The following is a 15,925-nucleotide window of genomic DNA, read 5'->3' as shown; positions in this document are numbered from 1 at the left end:
GTGTCCGCGAACGCCGAACAGGGCCAGGCCCACCTCTCTCCTAGGCGGTCTCAACCTGCCCTGTCGCTCCGCCACAAAGATCCACACAGAGGGCCGTCGGGACAAAGGTCCTTTCAGCCCCCCAATCCGTGAATCACTCGCGGGTACTCTTCGAGCTGACCCGACTTTAGTCACCATCTGTATAGTATGTATGTATGTATAGTATATACCCGTGATCACCTCCCAGGTGATCACGGCCCGATAGTATAGCAAGGCAGACTGACAAGAATGTAGGGCCAATGATGATAAACTAGCATCCTATACTAAGCATTTAGGAATGCAGGTAAGGTATCAACAGGTGTAGCATCAATGTCAGGCTATGCATCAGAATAGGTATAACAGAAAGCAGTAACATGCTACACTACTCTAATGCAAGCAGTATAGAGTAGAATAGGCGATATCTGGTGATCAAGGGGGGGGCTTGCCTGGTTGCTCTGGCAAGAGAGAGGGGTCGTCAACTCCGTAGTCGAACTGGTCAGCAGCAGCGTCGGTCTCGTAGTCTACCGGAGAGAAGAGGGGGAAGAAACAATGAATACCAAGTAAACAGATGCATATCGATGCGTGACATGTCAAGAAGCGATGCTAGGCGTGCCCTAACGTGGTATGAGGGGTACTGGTTAGGGGGAAAAACATCCGGGAAAGTATCCCCGGTGTTTAGGGTTTTCGGGCAGAGGAGCCGGAGGGGAAAAGTTGCAGGTTCGATAGGTTAGGGGTGTGTGGCTGACGAACGGACTGCGTATCCGGAATCGTCTCGTCGTTCTGAGCAACTTTCATGTTGAAAATATTTTAATCCGAGTTACGGATTAAAAGATATGATTTTCAAAAGATTTTAATAATTTTGGAATTTAATTATTTATTAAATTAATTCGAAAAAAAAGTATTTATGACGTCAGCATGATGTCATGCTGACGTCAGCAGTCAACAGGGGTTGACTGAGTCAACCCTGACATGTGGGTCCAGTGGGACCCACCTGTCATTCTCTATTTAAATTAATTAGGGTTTAGGTTAATCTAATTATAGTTTAATTAAACTTAATTAGTTAATTAATATAATTAAATCGGATTAATTAACTTAATTAATTAATTAATTAATTAATAATTTTATTAAATCATTTTAATTTTATTAATTATATTTATTGTTTTTTTATTTATTTTAATATTCATTATTTGTTTATTATTCTTTTTATTTTTATTATTATTATTTATTTATTTTTCTTTACTTCTTTTTTTTTTTTTGTTCTGGGGCTGGGGCCCCCATGTCAGTGGCCCCAGGGGGCCTAACGGGCGCAGGGCGGTGCGGGTGCGGGTGCGAGCCCGACTGGGCACTGGGCACCGGTGCCCGAGGGCACCGCAGCGAGGGCGCGAGGCCCAGCTGCGTCGGCGGCCTCGCCCGACAGCGGCAGGGGGCGGGGAGCAGGGAAGGCCCCGGTCGGCGACGGCCCTGGCGGGCGCGGCCAGGAGCCGCGGGAAGGAGGCGGCGGTGGCCGGGCGGTGCGTCGGGGCGGACGAAGCGAGGCCGGGGCGAGGTGGTGGGGATTCCGGGGAGGAGGAGGAGCGAGGGAGGCCAGTGGCCACGGCGCCGGACCGGGGAGGCGCGGGAGAGGCCACGGAGAGCGCGGGAGGGGCGTCCAGGGGTCGCGGTCGAGGGGAGCACGGCGAGCGCGCAACGGGCGGCGCCGGAGCGCGTCGACCGCGGACGGGGAGGCGGTGACCGCGTCGGCCTAGGGGAGAGAGGGCGAAGGGGGGGTGCTCACAAGGGGGGGGGGTCCGCGGGGTCTAGGAGGCGTGCGCGGTGGAGGTTGGAGGCGACCGGCGAGGAGGGAGTCGGGGAGGCGGCCGTCCGGCGTCGCAGATCCGGCGAGGTGGGGTGGGGGCCGAGGCGGCGAGGTCCAGGCGGCGGCGGGCGCTCCGCGCGTGGGGTGACGGTGTGGAGGGGGGGGTCCGGACGGCGGCGAGGGGCGCAGGGGGGCGGAGGCGACCGGTGTCGGGGCGGCGGGGCGACGGGATCGGGTAGCTCCCGATCCGGACGGCGCGGGGGAGGAGAAGGAGGGGATCGGGGGGGGGGGGCGAGTGGGGAGTGGGTAGGTTAGGGTTTGGGGCGTGGGGGGTTATGGGGGTGGCCGGCTGGGCCCTGGTGGTGGCCCAGTTGGCCTGTGGTCAGCTGGGCCGAAGCCCAGGGGGTTTCTTTTCCTTTTTTTTGTATTGTTTTTCTGTTTTCCTTTTATTTATTTTCTTTTATGTTTTTTTATTTATCTATAAACACTTAGGCATTTAATAAAAATTTGTTTGTTGCATCTTAATTACCCTTGTAATATTCGTCAACCACCGAACAATATTATTTTAAAATTTGAAAACTTTTATTGTTTTCATCAATTTGAATTTTGAATTTGAACGGTTTCGAATTATTTCGAGGTTAGCAATAGTAATCGGGATGACGTGCCATGATTAGCGTGGGATTACTCTAGCAAGATTAACCGGGCGTTACACCTAGCATCACCGAACCTTAAGTGTGTAGACCCTACGGGTTCGGGAGACACGCAGACATGACCGAGACGGCTCTCCGGTCAATAACCAACAGCGAGATCTGGATACCCATGTTGGCTCCCACATGCTCCTCGATAATGTCATCGGATGAACCACGATGTCGAGGATTCAAGCAACCCTGTATACTATTCCCTTTGTCAATCGGTACGTTACAAGCCCGAGACTCGATCGTCGGTATCCCAATACCTCGTTCAGTCTCATTACCGGCAAGTCACTTTACTCGTACCGTAATGCATGATCCCGTGACCAAACACTTGGTCACTTTGAGCTCATTATGATGATGCATTACCGAGTGGGCCCAGAGATACCTCTCCGTCATACGGAGTGACAAAAATCCCAGTCTCGATCCGTGTCAACCCAATAGACACTTTCGGAGATACCTGTAGTGCACCTTTATAGTCACCCAGTTACGGTGTGACGTTTGGTACACCCAAAGCACTTCTATGGTATCCGGGAGTTACACGATCTCATGGTCTAAGGAAGAGATACTTGACATTGGAAAAGCTCTAGCAAAACGAACTACACGATCTTGTGCTATGCTTAGGATTGGGTCTTGTCCATCACATCATTCTCCTAATGATGTGATCCCATTGTCAACGACATCTAATATCCATAGTCAGGAAACCATGACTATCTGTTGACCAACGAGCTAGTCAACTAGAGGCTTACTAGGGACGTATTATGGTCTATGTATTCACACGTGTATTACGATTTCCGGATAATACAATTATAGCATGAATAAAAGACAATTATCATGAACAAGGAAATATAATAATAATGCTTTTATTATTGCCTCTAGGGCATATTTCCAACAGGACGCCGGTCCGACACGCGCATGGTCGCACAGAGTTGTCTCAACTTGCGTGCATGCATACATGTCGACGTCGTTTGAGGTTGCGCGTCCGTGTAGGTCACCCCTAGCCGGTCTCTTTCAGCTCGCTCACGGCGGCCGGATGGATGTCATGTATTTGTGTCAAGAATCTACAGCCTAGGCGCTTCAAACTGACCTTAGCTCGGGTGGATCAGTCAGAGCAACTCCAACCCAGCTACCCATTTTATATGCTCGGGTCATCCAGACAGAAAGTTGGCCCAACGGGACGACCCAAATGAACAAAGCATCTGTCTGCTGTTCGTTTGTTGTCCGTCCCAACCCAAACTGAGCAAAAATTTGAGTCACAAATGGGTCCGTGAGAGACAAAAGCGGACGATCCCGTCCGCTCCTGTCTGACCGGTCTGGTCCCACTTTTTAGCGAACTCGCACTGCCTCCACAACCACTACAACAAGGCCACTGGCGCATGCTGCGGCTGCGGCTATGCCGAGGGAAGAGGCAACGGCTACGGCGGGGCGGGCGGCTGGCGGTACAGGCCACGTCTGGAGGAGGCACTGGCTGCGGCGGGGCGGACGGCCGGCGGTGTAGGCGGCATCTGGAGAAGGCAGCAGCTGCGTCGGGGCGTGCTGCCGGATGTGCAGTTCCGGTCGTGGCGAGCTCGGGGATGGAGCGGGGCGGGCACGGCGAGGGGGGGGGGCGGTGAGCGGGGAAGGGGGGCGGGCGCGGCGAGCGCGGGGAGGCAGCGGGGCGGCGAGCGGCGGCACGGGCCGCGGCCGCACAGGAGCGCGACGACGCGGAAGGAAAGTTGCTTCTCCATGCCGGCAACCTTGCTTGTCTGCTTTTTGTCTTGTGCGTTTGGTTCATCCAGGGGCAGCCCCTGTCCGCGTCTTGTCCGCTAGGCAGACGGGCGACCCAAACGAATAAAATGCGGACAAAATTCGTATTCGTTTGATTCATTGCGTTGGAGTTGCTCCACTAGTCGATGAAAAAATGATTCATTCGGACGTCTCGAACCAGCCTCAAACATCTGAACTGCATGGTGCCCCACATATCCAGCCCGAACATAGGAAGGATATGGAACAGTCCGGTGCATCACATTAGCCCGACCAACTGCCGACCTAGTATGTTTCAACAAAAAACCCAACCCGAAAATCCTACATTGATTTTGCTGTGCTGCGCTCCGTCTTTTCTTCCCCTCCCTTCTCTCCTTTTTGATTTGATCCAAATCTCATCTCTGGCGACCATGCCTAACTTCGGCAACGCTCCGATGGTTCCGTCGATGACGAGGATGAGCTGGCCCTCCACATCGCGGTGGAGCAGTCGGGGATGACACGGTGGGTGGTTTCGGAGCTGGTCCATCTTCGCTCGCCCGCTGGCACAACGCCGAAACTGCAACTGGCCCCTCCTGGCCTGCCCTCGGCTCGGCTCCACAAGGGAAGCAATGGGTTCTAGCGCCCGCTTCGTCGGTGCTGCAGACGCGCACACCAGAACAGGAGGCGTGCGCTGCCCACCGCGAGGCGCTACGAGCAAGGGTGAGGGAGGCGATCGAGAATTCCGTTCGCCGCCGTCTCGAGTTGCCGATGGTGCCCAATGAGGAGGAGCGGCTCCTCACGTGGGTCTACCACTGGTCATTTATGACGGCAAAGACAGACGCTCGTCGGCTCCGGAGGAAGAACACGAAGGCGCTCTGGCTAGCCAATGAGTAGTCAGAGCGTGAGGCGGTGGAAGCGCAAGCAGGACCAGGTTGTCCGACATTCGAAGGACTGCATCATCATCTCATCTTCTTCCGACTCCGACTCAGACTCCAACGACTCGCCTCCTGCCGCGAACGAAGACCCGGGCGCCTACAGTAGCGCTGGCGACTGGAAATGCAAGGGGTCGGCGAGGAAGTGGTGAACCTTCATCGTTTCCTTGTTTAGTTTCAAGTTTTTAGTAATCTAGTTAAAACTTGTGCGTCGTTTATGTGAATTTTTGAACTTTGCCTATCCTTTGGAGGTCCTTTGGTGATTTTTGGTGACCGGAATATGCATTTCTATATCCGATTGTAGATATGTTTGATGATCTACGTAATTTTACTCATAATGCATGCTTTAGTAAGTATATATGGTACCAAATATGACATACATGGATGTGGACGACGTGATTTGAGGAGTGCCTGATCAGTGCCCGAGGATACGCCCGGGCGCGTCCGTGGGCATTTGAGGAATCCGATTTGGTAACCACGTCTATAGATGCTCTAAGAGCGTTCACAGCCGAACTCCTGAAATGCCTCCTTTGGGCGGATGGCTCGATAAGTGATCGGTGTAAAATCTCGACCCAGCCACACCCCTCATACCGATCCTATGCTAATCGGCACACCTCATATCCAGCTCATATCTAGGTGGATATGGGAGGCCTGGACGCGTCCGATCACGTCCATTACATCGGATCCGGCACAATCTGGTCCATCCCGGCCCACATATATCCGTCCTCATTGGTATCCCAGACCAAATTCTAACCACTCAACTCCGCCCTAAAGCTCCGTTTCTGCGATCTCCGATCATTTTCGGCATGACGGGCAGCGGATCCCACTCCCAGATCTCTGGACCTGTCGATTGGGACATCGTCACATGGGGGGCGAGGAGAGGATGACCATCCGCATGGCTCTTGACCGTCCCCAGTTTGGGTCTGACTGCGGATGGAGTCAATCCGGCGGGAATCCATTGCGTCGGGCAAATGGCGCTCGGATCCGTCGGGGCTGGAGGGTCGAGGCGCGTGCCCTCTGCCTCGCCGGAGGCGGTGAGGTCTGTCTGGCGCCCCAACTACGATGTGGAGACACAACTTCTTCAGCGGCGGCGGGCTCCGAGTTGGAGGTCAATGTTAGCACGCATCACGGGTCATCCGATTATATGGAGCGGCATGTCTATCGTGCGAGGCAGTGAGCGCGGGCGGCCGGGGCCCGCCTCACGGCCAAGGCAGAGTCGCATGCCGTCTTGGATGAGGAAGCCATCCATGGCTGCATCCTCGAGATGCGACCAAGAAGAAGGACGCATGCCCTCGCCCGAGAGCAAAACAGGGTGGTTCATGCCATGGCTGGACTTCTCCTCAAAGAGAAGGTCACATTGTTGCTTTTGGTTGGACATACATATGTGGTGTGCAACCAGGGGGAAAGAAGGGGGCACGTGGTTTCTTTTAGTTGGACATGCAGATGTCCGGACTACCACGTAACTTCCAATACACTGAAAAACCGCCATACGGACTAGGCCACAAACATTTAGAAGATTTGTTGGATGACAAAAGCGGTCCGAACATTAACGTGTCCAAGGTATACGTCCATTTTAAGGGTCTGCTTTGAAGATACCCTAACAAGAGCATATTCAATAGCTCGCCTATTATCACCATCTTTTGAGTGGAACTATTTATTTCATCAACCAATAATACATCAAACAACAAATTGAGTAAGTGTCACTAAGTTGTCCAACGGTATACTTCCTCCGTCCTAAAATAAGTGTCTCAACCTTATTACAATTTTATACTAAAGTTAATATAAAATTAAGACACTTATTTTGAGACGGAGGGAGTATTAGTTAATCTCTACTCCCTCTGTATCTGAAAAAAATGGCTACATAAAATACGTGATGTCAAAGGTGCAAATTTTGACCAAATTTATATAAAAATATCAAGGTCTATGATGCCAAATCAACATCTCTTTGTATTATATTCTATTTAAGATTACAAACTTGGAGAAATACACTATTGTTTCTGGTTGTATATGCACCCTATATGGGGATTTATTTTTAATATTTTAATAAAAAAGTCAAATTAGGTAAGAACAATTTGACAAAATACTTGACTTACTTTTGCACTAGTATTTAAATCTCGACGAAAAAAAACAAAAGTTGACCTCACAGCAAAAAAGAAAAAAAATTATTTGCTATTATAGGTCACTATTCACAATATTTTAGCCAAAAATTTGTCTTTTTTGAAAAGAAGTCAAAGGGATATTTTTTTCATGGATTTTTTTCTCGCGAGTACAATAGAAGGTCAAGTTTATTTCAAAAATATTTCAGGAATTTTCGACTTTTTGTTGAATTACAATTTTTTTCCATATAGGGTGCATATGTCCCCATAGACCAAAAGTTCCCCTCCTATAAACTTGGTTAAACTATGCAGGTCAAACTATGCATCATTTGACTCCATACAAAAAATTACAGGCCTTCTTGAGGAAGTATTTCCATATTGGTGTTTGTGCAAGGTTTCTTGGTTCACGTTCATACAAACATGATCCCACTCTTTACATAATTCTTGTCACATCTTGACAAATTGTACGTGATAAACTTACCAAAAATGATTTTATAATTTTTTGAGACGCAATTTATGCATTCTGAACACTGATGACCCAAAAATGCTACATGTAGGGGGTTTACAGCCTCTCACGGACTCCTTCCAAACATACTACCTCCGTCCTGGTTTATAGCCCCCTTTGTAGTTTGTGTCAAATTTTGACTAAATATTTAACTAACAAAATGTTAATGCATGTCAAGAAAAATTATCTCATTGGATTCGCATTTGAACATAATTTTCAAAAATGTAATGTTTGGTGACATGCGTGAATATGTTGTTAGTTTAATCTATTGTCAAAATTTTGCATGAAATACAATGGGGACCAATAAACCCGGACGGAGGTAGTAATAACCACCTCCTGATTTTCGTGGGGTGGGCATGCATCCTCCTCTTATACCCAATCAAAAACTGCCACATCAAATCAATCATGTAAACTCCTGTAAAAAGCTTGTATGTGTAGCATTGCTGCTGCTTACCTAAGCTAGACTTCAGAAGCCAACACAAGCAGCCACAATTGCCAAAACACTGCTGAACAAGGGCCAAACACATTCCAACATTAACAAAGTTCATACTGGGTTTTTCCTTGCACTAGTTCATATACTGGGGTTAATTTACAGCCAAAACAGTGCAAAGTACGGTGAGATCAAACTCCGAGCTAATTCATTCATGGGAACTTGGTTATACGGAGGCGCAGATGAACCTCGCCGGACTCTCCGTGCAGCATGTTGGGGTTGACATGCGCATGGAGCCAGCCTTGTTCCATGTCCACCTCGCCCGGGACGGAGCAGTTCGCCACGTCCCCTTTCACCTGGACACTGCCCCTGAGGTGGCCGGGGGCGGCCAGGGGCCCATCCACCCAGAGCACGCCTGTGTACAGCGGCCTCGTGTCGGCGTCGGCGTTGCCCCTGACGCACACGACGTTGACGGGGCGGCGCCCGGCCGGGCCCCTGCCGGCGCCCACGGCCAGGAGGAACACGATGCCGTCCTCTGCGACCAGCAGGCAGCGGTAATCCCCCGACGGCGCCTGCACGACGAGCGGGTGGCTCGACTCGTATTTGATCTTCTCCGTGGGCCAGGAGTGTTTCCCGGACGGCGCCGTGAGGTGGCGCAGGAGGTCCGCCGGCGAGCCCTCGAACGGGGGCGTGCACTCCAAGCAGTAGCAGGGCGCGTGCGCGCACTTGGCCTTGTGGTCCGCCGCCGCGTGGTACACGATGGAGCTCGCGCAGCCGTGCTGCTTGTACGGGCATGGCACCTTGTAGGCGCTGACCACGCTGTCCATGAAGCCGGAGTGGGTGTAGGAGACGTCATGCCCGCATGGACCGCAGTGCTTGGTCGCTCCGCCGTCTCCGTCGCCGTCGTCGTCGCCACCGCAGGCGCAGCACAGGAAATGCTCCGTTTCGCACTGCAATCCGCAAGTTCATCCATCATTTTTCACGGTGATTTTAGGAGCTAATTCGAATGTAGGAGGCGTCCCTTGAACACCGGAGGCTTGAGGGGGGCACGACAGGCGGCGCAGTGAAACAATTTCTTCGGCAAGTCCAAGTTGGCAGGCTCATCCTCTTCCGCCGCGAGGGCCACCATTGCGCCACCATTGTGTTCCGCGCCTTCTTCATCCCGCTTCACCACGGCAGCCGGCTTCGCGGTGGCCACTTGACTGGGTGTCGGCGTCTTCGTGGCCACCGGACTCTGTCCCGCGAGCACCCTCGTTGCCGATGGACTGGGCGCCGGTGGCGTGGCGGCCACTGGACTGGTCACCGCCACCGTGGCGGCTGACTTCGTGATGGGAACCGGATTGAGCTCGGCCAGTGTCCGCGTCTTCGTGGCCACCGGACTCGGCACCGGCAGCGCCGGTGGCATGACGGCGACAGGACTGGTCAGCCCCACCGTGGTGACCGGCTTCACCTTTGCAACGGGGCTGGGCGAGGACAGCGCCGCCCTCCTTGGGGCCACCGGACTCGGCACCGTGAGCTCCGCCGGTGACACCGTGGTCACCGCGACGACACTGGACTTCTTGGCGCCGCTGCCCTCGGCCTTGTCGGAGAGCCGCGGCCTCTTCTTGTCCTGCTCCCCCGTCTTCTTCCCCTGCTCTGCCATAGTGCCGAAGAAGCTGCCTATGGCTATGGAGGGCGCCTGGGACTGGGAGAAGATGGGGATTGCGCCTTTGCTTTGAGAGAGTAGGAGTGAGCTGCTACTGCTATGCTAGGCCCTCTGACTACTGCTTGGTTCAGTACAAGTTGACGTCCCAAGCTCCAAGTTCCAACAAGGTCTTGTCTTATCAACTGCTACTTTAAGGGTCTTCCTGCTTGTCTGAAAAGGAGGGGGTTCTTTCTGCGGGTACAAGATTTTGTAGAGATTTTGGTGTGTTTTATAGTATTCTATCTTCTTTTAGGCTGTCTTTGGTTTACAGAAATTTCATAGGAATCTTGTAGGATAGAATTGTTGTAGGAAAAAAATCCATTGAAGACCTTTGGTTTACAAGAATTGAATTCTATTCCCGTATGGGATTTGTTCCTTTCCTTCAGATTTCACAGGATCAGAAACATTAGGTCGGAGCTGATGGAAAATTTCCTATGACGAATGACATGCGCGCGGATAACTGTTCCCTGCTTTTTTCGCTCACTCGCGTGCAGGCAAGGATGAGAAAAGAAATAAAAAAGTTGAATCAAATCTGTGTCCAGTTCTCCTCACACAGAACGGCACAGCTCGCCGGGAGTGACTCCGGCGGGCGAGGGACGCGGCCACATCCAGTAGACCGGCAGCGACCACCGGCGAGCTGGAGAGCATCTACTGTGGACCGGCAAGCCTACAGGCTCCAGCAGCGCCCTCCATCTGCCAATTTGTATTTTAATTGCCTGCACTATCTGGATCCATCTTGCCTTCTCTCCCTGGATCCATCATACGGAGTAGTATGCTATTGTGTATTCAGGCTTCATGCACTAGCAGCCAATTTGTATTTTAATTGCCTGCACTAGCCCGTGTGATGAGTTGATGATTGCCTGCGCTAGTTGCTCAGTTCATACTCCAGTTACATGACAATATACTATGCTGGCAGGGTCTATATTTGCACTTTGTATATACTTTCTCCGTAAAGAAATATAAGAGCTTTTTATTACTAAAGTAGTGTTCTAAACGCTTTTATATTTCTTTACAGAGGGAATATAATTGTTCACATTATTAACCATAAACCAAATGACATTATTTCTTTATGTTTTCTATGTGTGTTCCTATCCCGTGAACCAAATGACATTAAGTTTTCTATTCCTATAGTCTGAGCATTCATAGGATTTCAGATGCATGCCACCTCATTTTCTATACTTTTCCTATTCCTATGAAATTCCTATCCTATGAACCAAAGGGGGCCTTAGTTTTGTTTATACAATTTGTTTGATTTGTACAATCAAGCTACTAAAAAAATCTTACTAAGTCCAATTTACAAAATTAAATATGTTGTTTCAGGACAAAAATATTGTATTTTTCTCAAAACAATTTGTGCAGCACATACTCGGTCTTCAGTTTCTATTGAATTTAGCAAAGGCCATGGAACTGACTCCTACATTCTCATTTTTACTCCGCATTCATGGATGCACTGCATTCATGTGTGCATGAAATGAGGCAAGCCAAAGATGCCCTAACGAAATTTGATCATTATGAAATGTTAAGGAAATTTGGAAATTAGCTTTCATTCACAACACACACATATATATGTGCAATGTTATATCTTTACTCGACTAGTATACACCACGAGTCAGATTTTCCAAAGTTTGATTACAAATACTATTTCAGAACTCACTATTCAGATACGATATTAAAAAACAATATAACACAGCTGCCTATAACATCCCGTGACGATTTGACACTCTGAACCGTGACGATTTGACACCCTTGATGCAAAGATTCGTGCAGTGTATCACTTTTCCTGTTTGTTAAAGTTGACACACGGACGCCGTACGCAATGGATGGTAGACTTTTTTTTTCGTGAGAGAGTAATCAATACGCCAAGCCTCTCTTGTGGCCTATGCTCTTTTATCTTTCTTTTCTATTTGCAGCCTTGGAGTTACAAGGGATGCACATAGACCTTTTGCTCTTGTAGAGCGGTCAGTTTTTACTGAAGCATCTGAAATTGGTATTGTCTTTTTCGTCCTTTTTGTTTTTTTGTCTCACGTTTCTATTTTTATTTTAATCATTTTTCCTGGTTTTTAGTTTCTACTGCTTGTTTTATTTTCCCTCTCTTTTTAGAAGATATAGCATAATAATACATTACTTATTTTATTTATTATGCTTTACCCTTTTGTTTAAATAATAATGCTTTTTCATTTTTGTCTTTCTGCTGCATTATTTTATTCTTTCTATTTTTCTATTTCTTTTATTTGTAATTCTTCTTCTTGATTAAAGCATTGTTTACCAAGTTTTAGGTGTGGAAGAAGTATGAAAGTAGTGGATCATGGTATTCCTCCACCTTTTCCCTCTCCTCCTCCGGATGTGGTTTTTTTCATGTCAAACCGCGCGGGGGGGGGGGGGGGGGGATGTGACACCTACCACATGTTTGTCACTAGGTGCGGAACTACGAGTGTCCACTTTGGCTGTAACTTCTGGTGTTTTGTTGGGGACTGGAAGTGGTGTTTTGTTCGGGGATTGGAAGTGGCGACTTGTATATCTTCCACTGGGTGTGCAACTGCAGTCGCATGTGTGTGTGTGTTGGGAGGGGGGGGGGGGGGCTTGCGCAGTTGCTTGTCTGCCACAAGGCACAAACTGTAACTTTCGCCCTCGAATGTAGTTCCATGTCTTCAAGGCGACTTCAACTTAGTTGTGTTTTGTGGGGAGGGTTAGTTGCATGTCTTCCAATAGGCATGCAACTGCATGTGCCGCCTTCGACTAGAACTGAAACTTGGTTTTGTATGTGGGCGGCGGGAGGGGGAGGCAGTTGCATGTGTAAACTAGGCATGCAACTGCAAGTGTGGCGCCCCGACCGCAACTGTAGTTGCATGTGTACACTAGGCATGCAACTGCAAGTATCAGCCCCAGTTGCAACTGCATGTCTTCCAGCACGACTGCAACTGAACTTTGTTTTGTCGAGGAGCTGTGGGAGAGTGGGGGAGCACTTGCATATGTACAGCAGGCATGCAACTGCAAGTGTCGAGCCTTTTACATGGTCATTGTTAAGCAAATCAACTGATGACCTAGCGGCAGAAGGAGACGGCTCCAATGCGGCTAAAAGGCTCAAGCTGTAGTTCACGCGGCTCTGGGGAGCCAATTCTTTTGGTGTGTCCGTCCACTGCCTTTTCTATCATTAACTACCCTTTGTGCTATACCCGATTTGGTTTTCATTTTAGTTTCTGTTTTTTCAGGATCACACTGTGTTGGTTATATGTGTGCTCGAAGTGATCACCTAGCGAATGGACGTCTCGACGCGGGTTAGACGGTGAAGCCTTGCTCCAGGTCTATCGTCCCTTTGTCGTGTCATGTTGTTTATGAATCGATGTTCTGTTCCCCCGACCCCGGGAAACTTTAGTGTGGTGTTCATGAAAAACCAATCGCTGTTAGTACTCGGATCTGAATTGGTCTTTGCTTTTGTGTGGGGTCTGTCTAGCTAAAGGTTGCTGGTGAATGTAAGGACATAATTTACTGGCTTATTTAGTATGCCCGTAATGGTTCTGTTTCATGTCTCCTCGCTTGCATTTTACATGTACACTCTGCCTGTCGATACTATGCTCTAAAGCCACAACAACCGTCACTTGATGCCGTCGTGCCCCTTGCTGATTGACTAGGGATTGTGTATGTTTCTGGTGTTGGCGGATTGTATATCGTGTCGTTTGGTTATAATCACTTGTAATGTATTCCACATATACTGATGCACCGGCACTAGGTGTTCTGTGATCCTCTTTGTGCTACCTTAGGGTGTTCTATAAATTGCCATGTCCACCATCATGTATTCATGTGTATATGTTTATGCTGCTGTTATTGTTCTGTGATCTTCACGCTGAGTTATTGTTTTACAGTCTTCATAATTGATTTCCTCGTCTGCCTATACGGTTAGTCTGTTCATGTACCTGGTGGTCTGTTTTTTGGCATCTGGCGTTCCTAAGATGTGTGTTTCACAGATATTCCAGGTCAGTGAAATGCGTGATCTGTATACTATTTGAGCCAAGATATATCCAGGTTGGAATACATGGTCTGGCCTGATTCTGATTACTGAAGCTAAGAAACTAAGAAATTGGTGTTTTGGTCTGATTGAGATTACTTGTCGTGAAAAATAAATGGATGATGGAGGAATAATTATTAAATATTATATCATTACATCTGTTGCAGTCAATTAAATCGTTTCCAAAATATACAATATCATGATCTGTGGAGCAAAAGGTATGTCGGGCTACTCAGATACATGTTCTGGGCTGTTTGATCACTGTATGGGGCAACCCTTCGGACAAGTTAAAGTAAACTATGGACAAGTTATGCATTAGTTCCAGCGTTGGTTCTCTGATATGCTTCCTATGTCTGTGTTGTTTGCTCTGTTTATTCTGTATTTTCTGTGCTCTTTTCTGTCTCATGAGATTATTGGCAAATACCTTCATATCGCTTAGTTTGCTAAACGCCGATGTCTACAGTGACACGATTGTGTGCGCCTTACCATGATATTAGGCATCGAAATGGAGTTACTGATCATAACAAAACTGTGGTAAGTCTATTTTTTGCGAAATTGGTAAGGCTATATTTTTTAAGGGTGAGTTCACTTAAACACGCTCTGTGATAATCATCATGCAATTAGACTTCATGCACTGAACCTGGGTCATGACGGTAGATCTGTTTTGTTCCTTTCTTGGGAAGCATTTGTCTAATCGGTGAACATTTTTTGAAAATCTACAAAACATTCCTAAGTTTATGAACATTCTCGGACATTTGGCACATTTTTTAAAATTATAAATTGTTATGGGTTACGTGACTGTTTCCGAAGCCTTGTATTTTCATTCTCTGGGACTGTTTTCCAGAAAATGTGACCGTGGTTTTAAATTCAGAGCATTCTTTCAAACCCACTAACATTCTTGGGTTCCATCAGATTTTCTTACATCTGAAGAAAATTTTCCAGATTCCTAAATATTTTCATGAGTTTGGCTTTTTTATTCTCCTCCTTTCCCATCCTTTTTAAAGTTGCAGCTGTTTCAAATGGGCCCGACTCCTCTCCATGGTATATTTAACGTCATTTGGGCCGAGGCCCACCAAATCAAGTTACCCATCAGATGGGCTAATTCTAAAAGCAATTCTGCCTGAGGCCCAGTCCCATCTGTTTTCCATCTTGTCTCAAAAAAAAATATGTTCTCCATCTCGCTTTTGGTACCAAACTTCATGTTGAATGGCTGTCTTTTGTGGTCGTATGGACACACCGAGCTTGATCCTGTCTTATAATGTTGATCTTGAGATTCATTGTGTTTTACTTCTATTGCAATTCAATGTTTTTTATTTTATTATCATCCTGTTTAAGTGCAAATGCTATACTTGAGTTTCTACTGGCATATTGTTACATGCTTTGACAGAATGTTGAGACCGGTACCCTCGCGCCAGGGCGCGATCCCAATCTAGTACTAGTAGATTAGAGCATCTCCAGCCGCGCCCCCAACAAGCCCCCCCAGGCGATTTTTCGGTCGCCGGCGCCAAAAAATCGGCCCAGTCGCGTCCCCAGAGGCCCATTTTTCGCCGGCTCGGGCCGAAATTGGCTCCGACGGACCCAACCCGAACCCTGCGCGCTGGGGGGCGCTCGGCGGCGCCGGGCGAATCGTTATTGGCGTGAAAGCGCCGCATGGCAGCCGCGTCGTGGGGCAGCCGCGTCAGCAACACCGCCCGCCTCGTCTTCCCGACGCCTCGGTTTCCCGCGGGGAATCAATGGCAAGGCTGCCGCCGGTCAGCTTTTCCATTGATTCCTCTCACGGGCGGCGCGTCACGGGGCGGCGCGCCGACGCGCGCCGATGCCTCCCCTCCCTCGGCTATATATGGTCTCGCTCGCCTGCGTTGGAATGCCACCCCCAGCCCTCCCTCTCCCGCCGATCTCTTCTCCCCAGCCACTCCCTCTCCCCGATGGCCGAGCGTTTCCCCGGAGACGAGGCGGCGACCAATGGCTTCGGCCGCCATTCGCTCCGCGAACAGGAGTCCTGGCTCCTGTTCCAGGCGAACATCCCGGCGCCGCCGGACATGCGCGCCGGG

The 15,925-nt window shown here is 49.1% G+C and overlaps 1 protein-coding gene across 1 annotated transcript; it reads right to left on the bottom strand.

Moving 5' to 3' along the window:
- Window positions 1-8,399: 8,399 nt before the first annotated feature.
- On the bottom strand, window positions 8,400-9,829 carry LOC123067219 (uncharacterized). The gene is made up of 2 exons (XM_044490117.1): window positions 9,211-9,829; window positions 8,400-9,139 (listed from the first exon to the last, which is right to left on the bottom strand). The coding sequence occupies exons 1-2, from the start codon at window positions 9,827-9,829 to the stop codon at window positions 8,400-8,402; spliced, it is 1,359 nt and encodes a 452-aa protein (XP_044346052.1).
- Window positions 9,830-15,925: the final 6,096 nt, after the last annotated feature.

The sequence above is a fragment of the Triticum aestivum genome, chromosome 3B (genome assembly GCF_018294505.1).
Source record: "Triticum aestivum cultivar Chinese Spring chromosome 3B, IWGSC CS RefSeq v2.1, whole genome shotgun sequence".
NCBI lineage: Eukaryota > Viridiplantae > Streptophyta > Magnoliopsida > Poales > Poaceae > Triticum > Triticum aestivum.
The sequence above is the reverse complement of the archived record's forward strand: the minus strand, read 5'-3'. Positions and strand labels throughout refer to the sequence as shown.

Coding starts and splice junctions, on each gene's coding strand:
- LOC123067219 (XM_044490117.1), bottom strand. CDS start 9,829: ATGGCAGAGCAGGGGAAGAAGACGGGGGAGCAGGACAAGAAGAGGCCG. Junction 9,140..9,210: donor CCTCAAGCCTCCGGTGTTCA/AGGGACGCCTCC, acceptor CTTGCGGATTGC/AGTGCGAAACGGAGCATTTC.